Genomic DNA, 12,578 nt, shown 5'->3' with positions numbered 1-12,578 from the left:
CATGATATATTCTTCTTTCAAATCAGACATATTCTGCCTTTTTCCCGTTTCAACTACGTCATTCTCAACTATTGCTAAGCTAGTTGCAGACATTATGATTAGGAACCATCAATTTTACCCATAAAAATATTTGTTTTTATAATTATTTGTAAAATACAATCTACACATTAAAGCCTTCACAAGGTAATAGTCTGCATGCAGCAAATACCACACATATAAGATGTTTCTGTAAAATTAAAAGCTATAACACAACATCTAAGTTTAAACTACAGAAGAATATTTATTACAGGTGTTTTATCTCAGCAGAAATTTTATCTGTAAATAGTTATCAGATTATATTTATCTGATTAATATTTCTTCTGCCAATCTATTGATTAAATAATTACAGAGATGAGTTAGGAAAAGATACACTATTAATTAAAATTAAGAGTCTCAGTTTTTGCTTTCCACAAAACTGCAAGTATCTCCTGAATCCCCCTCCTAGCAAAACAGTCACTGCTGATGCAAGTAGCTTATTTGAAAGCATGGAACTTGCATGCTGAAGGGTGACCGTTTCTGTTTGCAGAGTCACTCTAATGCTACAGGCCATACTTTTGGAAAATGTCTCCAGCAACTATTGTAAGCATTTGGCTTGTCAAAGCAGTGAGCCAAGGATTTCGTGATTTGGCCCCCTTGAAATAAAATACTACAAATTGCTGGTACAGACACCGCGCTCTTTTCTCTTTTATAGGTTCTTGTGAGAACCATTGGTCTAGTCATGCTGTCATCTGGCATGATGGCAAAACTCCAAGTTTCTTTAATAGGAGAAGTATCAGGCTCCATCCTCTGACATAGCTAAAAGGATCATTAATAGAAAATACAGCACAGGGCTTTCTTTAACCAGTTTGCTTTATTTATGAGAGCAGAAGATATTAAATAATGTGCTGTTCTGTTTTCATATATCAGAGGCACACTTTTTCCTTTTGAATTTAACTGGAAGGGGACCATTGATTTAGGCAGGAACAACTTTAAATTATTTCTTTTTAAAAGGGAGAGTCATGCTGACATACAGTGCACCTATCAGCTTTACAACTGTGTATATTCTTGCTCCACATGACTTGATGAAAACCAATAGTTTATGCTTTAAGAAATACACATTACTGATGCATGGTAGTGAATACTCTTGACAAGTTAGATGCGTCTCCTCCAATCAGTTTTTAAATGTGTATTCATTCTTGCCACATTTTAAAAATAAATATTCTGGAGATGTTATATCCAACACAATTTTGGATTATGTTTCAGAGAAGTTAAGTTTGTTAAAGGACTGAAACCCGCTTTACATTTTTACAACTGTGTACTGTGGGGCCAAACTCCCACTGTCTTCCAGGGGGCTGAAAGTTAATGCTAATGGTTTCTTTGCATGACTCTGTGGATATATACTTGCTTTTAAATAGCCAATGCATATAAAGGTACCTACTTTTATCAATCATACACATTCTGAAAAGTAAAATAAACTCATAAATGGCAGAAGCTGCTACTGCTGTCAGACACAACACACAATTTCATTTTTTCTCAGATGTTAAGCAGACATGGGCCTGGCTGGCTGTGAATCTCTTTTGTAAGCCTAGAACTGTGGTAAAACACTTGAATTGAAGAAATAAGAAAATACTGTCCAGCTGTTCCTGCTGAGATGACTTACAGGAATAAAAGAAATTAGAAATGGACACACGTGATGTTCCTGTTGAAGCAAAGAAAGAGATGTAGCCTTTGAATTTGTATGGATGTGCCTCTAACTAAGGAATGCTGGGTGGGGAATTTATACCACAGTTGCTACTGTGGGCAAAGCTTCAGCATAACAATCTCTCCATGCACAAGAAAATAAATGTTTTAATACGGGGAAGAGGGACAGTAGGTAAATTTCACTATAGACAGATGCGTAACTATTTGCTAATATAATCCTTGCATTTTTGTGGGCTGCATGCAATTAAATGTGCACTTCGATTCTTTCCACAGGACTCCGGCGAAGTGAGAGCCTGTCAGAGAAGCAGGTCAAAGAAGCCAAATCTAAATGTAAAAGTATTGCATTGCTGCTGACAGCAGCTCCCAATCCCAATTCCAAGGGGGTGTTGATGTTCAAGAAGCGTCGTCAAAGGGCAAGGAAATATACTTTAGTGAGCTACGGTACTGGGGAGCTAGAACGTGACGAAGACGAGGGTGAAGAAGGTGAAGGTGAAGAGGGGGACAAAGAAAATACTTTTGAAGTGAGTTTGCTTGCAACGAGTGAGTCAGAAATAGATGAAGATTTCTTCTCTGACATTGACAACGACGGCAAGATTGTGACATTTGACTGGGACAGCAGTCTACCTGAGGTGGAAAAGAAGACAAAAAGTGGAGACGAGATGCAGACGCTTCCAGAGAGCACAGGTAAAGGGGCCCTCATGTTTGCCAAGAGACGGCAGAGAATGGATCAGATCACAGCTGAGCAAGAGGAGATGAAGGCACGCACAGTGCATGCAGAGGAGCAAAGGGAAGTCACCATGTCAGAGAACTTCCAGAAAGTAAGCTCTTCAGCCTACCAAACAAAAGAGGAAGAAATGTCAAGACAGCAGACCTGCATAAGCAAAAGTTACACAGACGTGAGCCAGAATCATGGTAAAATTGTACAACAAAATGGGTTTGGCTTAGCACCAGACACAAACCTCTCTTTTCAATCCTCTGATGCTCAAAAAGCAGCATCTTTGAATAGAACAGCTAAACCCTTCCCTTCTGGGGTTCAAAACCGAGCAGCGGCACCATTTTCACCCACAAGAAATGTCATTAGTCCTCTTTCAGATATACCAGCACCCCCACCCTACTGCTCTATTAGCCCACCGCCTGAGAATTTTTACAGACCTGTATCAGCTCCCGCAACAAGCAAAGCTGCGCCAACCGTGTGGTCACTAACAGAGCCAACTGAACGCATTGCATCCAGAGATGAAAGGATTGCTGTGCCAGCCAAAAGAACTGGGATATTGCAAGAGGCAAAGAGAAGAAGCACATCAAAACCTATGTTCTCTTTCAAAGAAGCACCCAAAGTAAATCCTAATCCTGCCCTGTTGTCCCTCGTACACAACACAGAAGGCAAAAAGGGTACTGGAGCTGGTTTTGAGTCAGGACCTGAAGAAGACTACCTCAGTTTGGGAGCAGAAGCTTGCAATTTCATGCAGAGTCAAGCATCTAAACAAAAGACCCCTCCTCCTATTGCTCCAAAGCCTTCAGTCAAGGTTTCTCCTACTGCTGGTACCCCAGTTTCACCCGTTTGGTCACCTCCAGCTGCGGCTGCTAACAAGGCTCCTTCTTTCCCAGCTCCAGCATCACCTCAGGCAGCGTACCCTGCACCACTCAAATCCCCACAGTATCCTCATTCTCCTTCTGCCAATCCCCCAAATACTCTCAACCTAGCTGGTCCTTTCAAAGGGCCTCAGGCAACGCTAGCGAGTCCAAACCACACACCCAAGACACCAGTCACACCAAGTGCTGGAGAAACAAAGACACCCTTTGAGATGCCACCAGCTATGAGTGGAAAAGGAGCACAATTATTTGCCAGAAGGCACTCTCGAATGGAGAAGTATGTGGTCGATTCAGAGACTGTGCAAGCAAACATGGCACGAGCCTCATCTCCAACTCCATCTTTACCAGCTTCTTGGAAATATTCATCTAATGTCCGAGCACCTCCACCTGTAGCTTACAATCCCATCCACAGCCCATCTTATCCTCTTGCTGCTACCAAACCTTCCTCTAAGTCTGCTGCTGCTACCAAAAATACCAAAAGAAAACCCAAGAAAGGTCTCAATGCTTTGGATATTATGAAACATCAGCCTTATCAGCTTGATGCGTCTTTATTTACTTTTCAACCTCCAAGTACTAAGGAAGGCCTAGCTATTAAGCAGACGTCAAAGCTGCCTACTTCAAAGCAAGCTCTGTCTTTACGACCACCTGGTGCTAGCTCTCCTACTAACGCCCGGGCATCTTCAGTGTACTCCGTGCCAGCCTACAGCACACAGCCTTCATACCAGTCAAACGCCTCTACCCCAGTAAATGAGTCCTATTCATCTACAGGCTACTCTGCATTTTCTAAGCCGGAAACAACCACTTCCTCTTTGTTTACTGCTCCGAGGCCAAAATTTTCAGCAAAGAAAGTTGGCGTCACTGCACAGGTGTGGAAGCCATCAATTATTGAAGAGTAAACCTTACAGCTGAAACTTAGTGTCCACTTTGCTTGCCATGCATTAATTGTTTGCAGTGGTAACTGGGCACACAAAGAGTGCCAGTAGTATTCCTTAGCTTACTTAATAACTTCAGATGTATCACCTCAAATCTGGGTCCAAAATACTTGAACTTTTTTAAGGAATCAAAATAGATAAACAATTTTAGGATATTTAAGCATAATATCAGGTGCTTTATACACATAACATCCTGCAATAAATTCACACCATTGTGTTAAGTAAGCAGGACACTAGGTTTTTGCTTTAAGATGACTACAACACAAACAACAGTAAGCAGTATTCCTGGCATGTCAAACTAATAGAAAAGAGCTTTCTTTCTGCACCAATTGGAGCAGACCCCTGCACCAATTATGTCCTAATGACCTAAGGATTTGAGGACTTTTTTTTTTTTTTTTTTTTCTAAAGTGCCTTATTAAATGATATTAATAGTAACATGTATTACTAACATACATAGTATAAAATAGGTAAAGTATTAGACTCTGACTGATCACTTACAGAATAGAGCTGGATAGACCTTTGGGTATGCACAGAGCCCCACTGAATTCAGTCAGAATCTGTCCTGGCTCAAAGGTCCTTCCACAAGAATCTGATTGATCAGTCAGGGGCTTAGTTTGTAAGTTATGTGGATCAGCTGTGATCCAAAATCATGAATTGCCTCTGTGATTTCACAGAGAATGTGCTATAAGAGATGCTAGAGTGTTCTGCAGAAGAATAATTTAAAGGAGGTGGAAAGACAGCTGGAAAAATCGCTAAGATTTCCCATTTTGGGGAAATCTGACATCCCAAGCGCAGACATATTTTGAGCTGAAGTTTGCGTTGAATCCAGCATTTAACATAGAAACTACTAAATTAAAAATATAGGTCAGAGAGGTGAGATGGGTTTTGCAGCTGCAATGTAATGCAATAGTTTCTTGTGAAAGCACAATGACTGAGAACTGAAGGGATACATATATTCAAGATTCTTACAACCAGAGTAGTGTATGCCACAAAAATCAGCACTTAACAGTAAATCATAAATAGTGCCATGTCTTCCTATTGGTCTGTCATACACATTTTTTTTTAATTTCACTTTGGGATTTACAGTTCTTCTTCCCACTTTAAATCTTTTTACTCTGGTCTTATACTTTCCCCTTTTACTTCTTGTATTCAGTACAAAGGATTGAAATACTGCTACTGTAGAAAATTCTTAAAAGTCTGTAGTCTTGAAACCTACTGTATAATACTGCAATGAATACATCTTGCTGAAATCAAGGGCCTATATTTGAACAGTTTATCATGTTATTCTGTAAAGAGTCTCGTTTACATCAGTAGTGCTGGGTCTGAAACAAAACATTGTTTGACACAAGTAAGGCTATCAAAATCCATCCCATGTGCAACCTGATTAGAGATGTGCAATAAGATTAGAACATCACTCTGTGAGTAAAGGCAGCAGAATCTGTTGGCATATTTGTTTAAGTTATGATCCAGCAAGCTACAGGCCCAAATATGGATCTTTTATATCATAGTGGTGCACAAAGATTTAGTAGAACTATCTGTCTCAATGAAGAAAGCATTCTCCAGTATGAAAAAAAATCTTAGTTTGGTCCCATGAAGGTAACTCAAACAGCAGTTAAGTTTGAAAAAATAGTAATTTGGTTGGACATATAAAATGCAGATTGGAATCAACTCAACAAAAATCACTTTGAATTTTGGACCTCCAAAATCTCATTCTCTCCGTTAATATTTGGACTGGGATACTGACTGCATTAGAAGAAAATGACCATGTGATCCACCTCTCTCTTAAAATTCAGGACACGGATGGGAAATTTTGAAGAAAATAGTTTGGAAAACTCAACAAAGAATTACACTACATTTGCCTGGAAACAGAGTAGCAATATTTTAATCCTCTGGAGATCTCCCTTCAATCTGTTTTTCACTGTCAGTATCTATATTTTTCTTCTACCATTAAATTTGTCCCTTTCTTCTCTGCCTGTTTGTGTTTCTTTTCTTTGGTTTGGTTGTTGTTTTTTCCTGTTATGTTTTGCTTTGTTTCACTTATATATACAGTATATATACAGACTGACAGTATCTTTTTAGGGAAATCTGTTTTCTATGTAATTCTGTTAATATGAAATCTCCTTTCTCCTTCCATTTCCCCCCCTTCCCTTTCCCTTTTCACCCTTTCTCCTTCCCCTTCCCTTCCCTTCCCTTCCCTTCCCTTCCCTTCCCTTCCCTTCCCTTCCCTTCCCTTCCCTTCCCTTCCCTTCCCTTCCCTTCCCTTCCCTTCCCTTCCCTTCCCTTCCCTTTTCTCCCTTCCTTCCTTCCTTGGAATAAAGATACCCTGCCAAAGATAAGAGTTGTGCTACTAGAGATATACATAGAAATGTAATCCCTTTCAGACAGCCTCATGTTGCCTTACATGTGTTTGCCTAGAGTCTCCTCTTGTAAAAGACACCTGCAAATTATAATCACACTTCTGTACTTGTTCACCTTACCACCTCAAGAATATTTCCCTAATGTGGAAGTTTTTAGCAGTTTTGTACTTTCACACAAGTGTTGAGGTTGATGCACATGGCTACTAACAAGATACATCTTGTTAACACAAAGATAAAATGTATGCCTTACCTGGCGTGGTGACCAGGTTCTATCACACTCAGGTCAGTAACTTTTTGGAGGTTGTCACCATCTCCTGTATGAAATGTGTGGATTACTGAAATCTAATGTGTATGTGCCTACATGCCACTTTCCATGTAAGAAATAATACGCATTATTATCCTAATTATCAACTTGAAAATCATTTAGCTATTTCTTTCATTAACAGCACAAACCACAATTTTACTTAGAATGTTGTCTAAACAATATTCATGCTGACAACTATAAACATAAAGCCAGCTTCTGTAATCGCAGTATAGAATGAAGCTATTAGCTATTATCTTCTCTTTACCTTGTCCAGAAGAAAAGGAAATTATGTTAAAAATTTTGGATCTTGATCAGATTTGGATTTTTTGCTGTTACTCAAATACAGGTGTTTGTATGGCCTATAGCAATGACAGAAGGGCTTTTTAAGGCATCAGTATGAGTTAAAAGCAAAAGCCCTAGTGACAGTAGTTCTCTTAATTCAACCAAGATCTTTTGAAAATCCCATTCAAAGACCAAGTCTGAATTCAATACCCTATATATACACCATTCTACATGCATAGTGCTTGGATCCAACTTGCCTTCAAGATTTTTACAAATCAGGTAAGTCTGTAATTCTTATTAATATTTCAGAAGACTGGCCTACTTAAATTAACAGTTTTATCCAAGGTGTAATCTCTCATGAAGCAGATATTTATAGGAAAGTTAAGCTGTTCACTGCCTTGAGTCCTAATTAAAAGGTAAAAATGACATTAAGCGTAGATGAAATGGCAAGAAAACTGACTGTTTGCACAGAGAGAAGCCATCTGAAATTTCTCTATGAGAGAAAAATGAACCTTTATTTTTTTTTTTCCAAAAAGTTTTTAGAAATTATAATATAATACGACAAAGCTCCAAAATACAATTGTTGTTCTTACTCTGTACGCATATATACCATAGAATTTTAGGCCACCCCCAATAACAATACTTCTAATATCTTCACATTAAAGGATCTATTTGTTCTTTATGTTGCATTTATCAGATTTGATTATAGCCCATACTAAAGCCCATACACTGCACAACTTAGATCTCACATTCAAGACAGCTTTTCCATAATTCAGTTATAAACTGCTCTTTATAAAACCTGAATTTAAAAGTTTTGTCTTGGGAGAGGCATAGCTTTTAAATAAGAAGTTTTTTTTTTTTTTTTTTTCGTAGCAAAAATAAGAAACAACATTTATTTATTGAAAAAAAAAAAAAAAACACAACTGCTTAGCTTCTCTCCCTTTCTCCAGGGAAACTACTCTTACCAAGTTCCTGATTGGCAAAAGATAACATATTTTGAAACAAACAGAAAGATATTTCAAATATTATTTTCTGTAGAAACATTTACAGAGTAAACAATACCATCTCTTAAAAGTATGTCTCATCCTTTTGCTTTCTGCTCTCTTATGGAAGAAATAATGTTGTCAGTGTCCTAGGACGTGACAATATCCAGTGACAATAAGCCACTTGATTCCAAAAGCACCTGGCTGATGGACTGGGACTTTATAATACACTCACAGCAAGGTGTGCAGTAGGGAACGCTCATTTCTCTCCTAGATGCACAGACAATTCACTGAGATTAAGCCAATGCCATTAAAATATCAGCCACCAAAAAGTTTCAGTTCATTTTTTATCCAAAGTCTTCCTGCACTGACCCAAAATATACCTAACTTTATCTGAGACAGAATCAAAACATAAAATCAGCCCTAAAAGTGTTGTGACCCATTTTGCTGTCACCACAGCAATCATGCATCAATGAGTTTTCCTTTTGGCAGAGTGCTGTTACTATTCATCCTAAAATGAATGTCTAGAATTCATGCAAATTCGTATTTGAAGTAAATGGATACTATGAGGTTGAGGTATCACCAGGCTCCAGCAATTAGGAAGTGAGAGGCTGGCACATGGTTCATATAGGAAAGTTACTGCTAAGTGGCAGAGCAGCAATTTTGAGAGAAAAAACTGCTAGGGTTAGAAGGAGCCAAGCAATGGGGAGAAAACTCCAGAGCAGAGACTGCAAAGGATAAAATATCTGTCACGGGTTTACATGTATGAAATACTGAAGGTACAAGAGAAGAAAACAATCAGAAAGAAGGGCTTAATTATTTTGCACTGACAACTTCAAGCTTTTTGTTGAAATTTGCTAGATTGTTCTTGGATGACAGAGTGCTCATATCACTGGGCATGATTTTTTTCAACTACTTACAAAAAGATATTGCGTAAAAATGGAAATGCTAATGGCCAGGAAAAAGAGAAAAGAGAGGTTTAAAAAAAAGAGAAAAAAAAAAAAAAGCCGACCCTGTCAATAGACATTTGCTCTGAGAGGCAAAAGATATACAAACATATTATCCCAGATAGCTCCTATACATGACAGTTTTTGAAAGTGCTGAAGTGAACTCCGATGTAAGATAGCAGAGAGAAATGCCCATCAGCGGTGGGATGCAAATGTAAAGAGAACTGGATACCAGATGAGGTGATCTGGGAGGAGCACTGCTTACCATGTAGCCGGGCCAACACCCCAACACAAGACCAGCTTTTCCAGCACGTCCCGCTGCTCCAGCCTTTCTGTGGGAATCCTCTGTACACCACGAGGTAGGGAAATACCAGTGAAACAACACCACTCTTTGCAACTAACAATTTGCAAAATCTTTCTCCTCTCTTTTTCCAGGATCCTTATCCAGATTTCCTAGCTTTCAGAGCACAAAGCAAGTGGTTATAAAAAGATCTGCCTTGTCAATATATATATATATATTTTTTTTTAACCAACCATGATACAACTTTGCCTGAAGTTAAACGTCCAGGAGATTCCACTGATCGCTTTGTGAATTCGGCATGGCAAGTGCAAGCCTTAATTTCACAGCTTGGCATAATGTTATTTTTTAATGAATCTACTCAGCTTGAAAGAGAAATGTTATGCAAAGAAGAAACTTGATGACAAGATATTTAAAAAACTGTGGATTCAGAAGCTCTGAACTTACTGCTGGTAGATTTCTTGGGAAAACACGTGACCTGGTATTTACATGACACACTTGGTGCTACCTTTACAACTTCATAGTACCCATGACAATGACTGCTCTTATTTTATCCTAAACTTTACTTTTGCATGTAATTATAAAAGGGAAGGGTAATGTTTGGCAAGTGCTTTTCAGGTTGGATGCTTACTACAGGAAGCACTTTAGGTTTCTTATCAAATGATTAAAACAGTAATCCTGAAGCTTAGTGGTATGTGTTGGAAGGATCTTTACGGAGACAGATTCTCCTCTTCCTTTATAAACTGAGACTAACCACATAATGATATTTCCATGGTTTAAACAGAGGCTTCCTCAAGTAAGGCCAGCAAAAACTTTTTTATTTATTTTTTTATACCATGCTAATCAAGTCTCCCATTACTCTGTGGTTTTCAGAGGAAAAAAATCTATTCTTGTTTGTAATGATCTTGACAAAATGTTTTTAATTACAATGCATGTGAAATTTTCACAAAGTTACATGGAAGTATACTGTAACAGTAACTGTTCACTCTCTTAGGCTGAGGAAACGCCGCTATGAGAAAAATAACTTACCAAACCATGCTTACAGATGGACTAAGTAGATGAAGGCTTGTGTGCAGGGCAATCAATATATCAGCAGTGTTTTTAAGCAAGAATCCTTGATTATATTGTACGGTTTGAGACAGATATCTTAAAAACATAACTCTGACAATGGAAAGATATGTTGCTACAAAAGTAAACAGGCCATTTCTAATTAGGCATAAAGACTGAATTGTTGAACAGATGGAGCTCTACTCTTGATGTTTCCACATAAACCCAAAACAAGAGGCTTTGACTATTTTAAGAAATGCAGAGCATACAGAAGAAAAGAAGGAACATTATGGAAATAAAATACCCACCAAAACACCGTAACACATATTGGGTTACAAAGGCTGCCAGGGAGCACCACTCTCATTCATTTTACTATGAGCTTTACTTGTTTTCAAAGCCAAGAATTCAGTATACTTATATCAGAATCAATGGTTTCTGTACAGAAACAACCTATAGACAAATATTTTCAAATTTTAAAGAAAGTTCTTGCGAAAATATACTTTTTTTTTTTTTTCCAATTGAGAAAAACATCAATAACTGCCACTGATTTTTTCTTTGATCTGTGAGAATGCTACTTCTCACAGTCTCACTGTGCAGGTTGTTGTTGGTATATGGCTTTACTACTGGGAGCAAAACTAAAGGATGGGCATCTAGGTACACTTAGATTTCTTCCTGGAATTTTGGTAATTTTCCCTCATCAGGTCTATAGCTTAAAAGTGGAGCTTAAGCAGCCCTAAATAGTTGAAGACGTGGTGACAAGAAAACCTCAGTATCTGTCTGCAGTTTTGTTTTCTTTGGTTAAATAACCACATTTAGATATATATGGGTATTTCTGCCAGTCCTAGCTTTGCTACCTAAGAATCTTCTGTGAACTGAAAAGTGGGCTGTGAATTTCTTCAGAAAACACTGGCACATAATTTCTTTCTTCTTCTTTGGCGGATATCAGAAAGTGCAGAAGTATGACAAATGAGATTTTTTATTTATTTATTTATTTTCATGATGGCTTTCCATTAAAAATTCAAATGATTCCACAAAATAGAAGGAGCAACATGACTTGTTATGTTGATATACATCTGCAGTTGTGCTGTACTCTGCTGCACAGCTGTAAGCATTTCAGATATATTTCCTCATCCTAAGATTACTTTCAGAGTGATGGTTTGTAGGGAAACTAGACCAACCTGGTCCTGCTAAAGGAAAGCTACCAAAGCCAGGGCCTGACCCTTATGTATATACAATTATTAAAAAACACAATCTTAAACACTACTGTTTAGATTGCAAAATGAGGCACTTGAAACGAATGTGTCACCTAATTTCAGCCCTCTCAAGCATTTGTGTGACAAAACCACCTGTAATCACATCATCACTTGCTTATTTATTTTTTTCCCCATAGAACTCCTAACTCAATTCGGGGCACAGAATGGTACTGCTCAACTGATGAATAGCTCTTCACTGATTTGTAATGACACTGTTCTGTGCTTAGCACTGTTTCTTATCTAATGTACGCTCTTGAAAGTATGCTCTTCATACAGAATTATTTATTTCCTCATAGATTTTTTTGTTAGTATCCGACTGATTCAGAAGCTGTAATATATTTTTTCACCACTGCATTTTACAAATGAGTAAATGAAGATGGAAGCATTGATATTAGGAAACTCAGTAGCCTTGGGTGTCCAGTTCAAGACATTCAGCATCTTCAGATCATATAAGAATTAGTCAATATATCGAAAGCATGGTTCTCCTTAACATCAGTCCATGAGTATTCACAGGTTACAGGTCTCCAGGTGGAAGCCCAGAGAAGGGAATGCTGAGTGACCAGCACTGAAATCCACCCAGTGAAAGCATCTTTCACAGAATATACTCCTTTACCATATAAACATAGTATTTGCTAAAGGAAACCCTGAAATTGCACTGGATGGGGCAGAAGCCCTGAAATGTAATAAAAATGCATATGCACTGGCCAATGATGCTTTTGAATATTTGACCTTCCAACTTTACTTGCATTGTTTCAAGGTAACTTTTTGTGTTAAAGTCCCAAGGGTTTTTTTTGAAACAAACCAAACCCCAGAAACTATCATATAGCACACTGTAACCAACAAGGTCCTCCAGCATAGCCTGAACC

The 12,578-nt window shown here is 38.1% G+C and overlaps 1 protein-coding gene across 1 annotated transcript in view; it reads left to right on the top strand.

Annotated features, from left to right (window-relative positions):
* The window catches only part of SYNPO2 (synaptopodin 2), a 92,205-nt gene that overhangs the window by 65,689 nt on the left and 13,938 nt on the right, over positions 1-12,578 (top strand). The window contains exon 4 of the mRNA XM_082759171.1: positions 1,993-4,175. Within this exon, the coding sequence (XP_082615297.1) occupies positions 1,993-4,175 (2,183 nt within the window). The remainder of the gene's footprint in view (positions 1-1,992; positions 4,176-12,578) is intronic.

The sequence above is a fragment of the Aythya marila genome (assembly GCF_965140915.1).
Source record: "Aythya marila genome assembly, chromosome: 4".
Taxonomy (NCBI): Eukaryota; Metazoa; Chordata; class Aves; order Anseriformes; family Anatidae; genus Aythya; species Aythya marila.
This window is presented reverse-complemented; position numbering and strand designations above follow the sequence as displayed.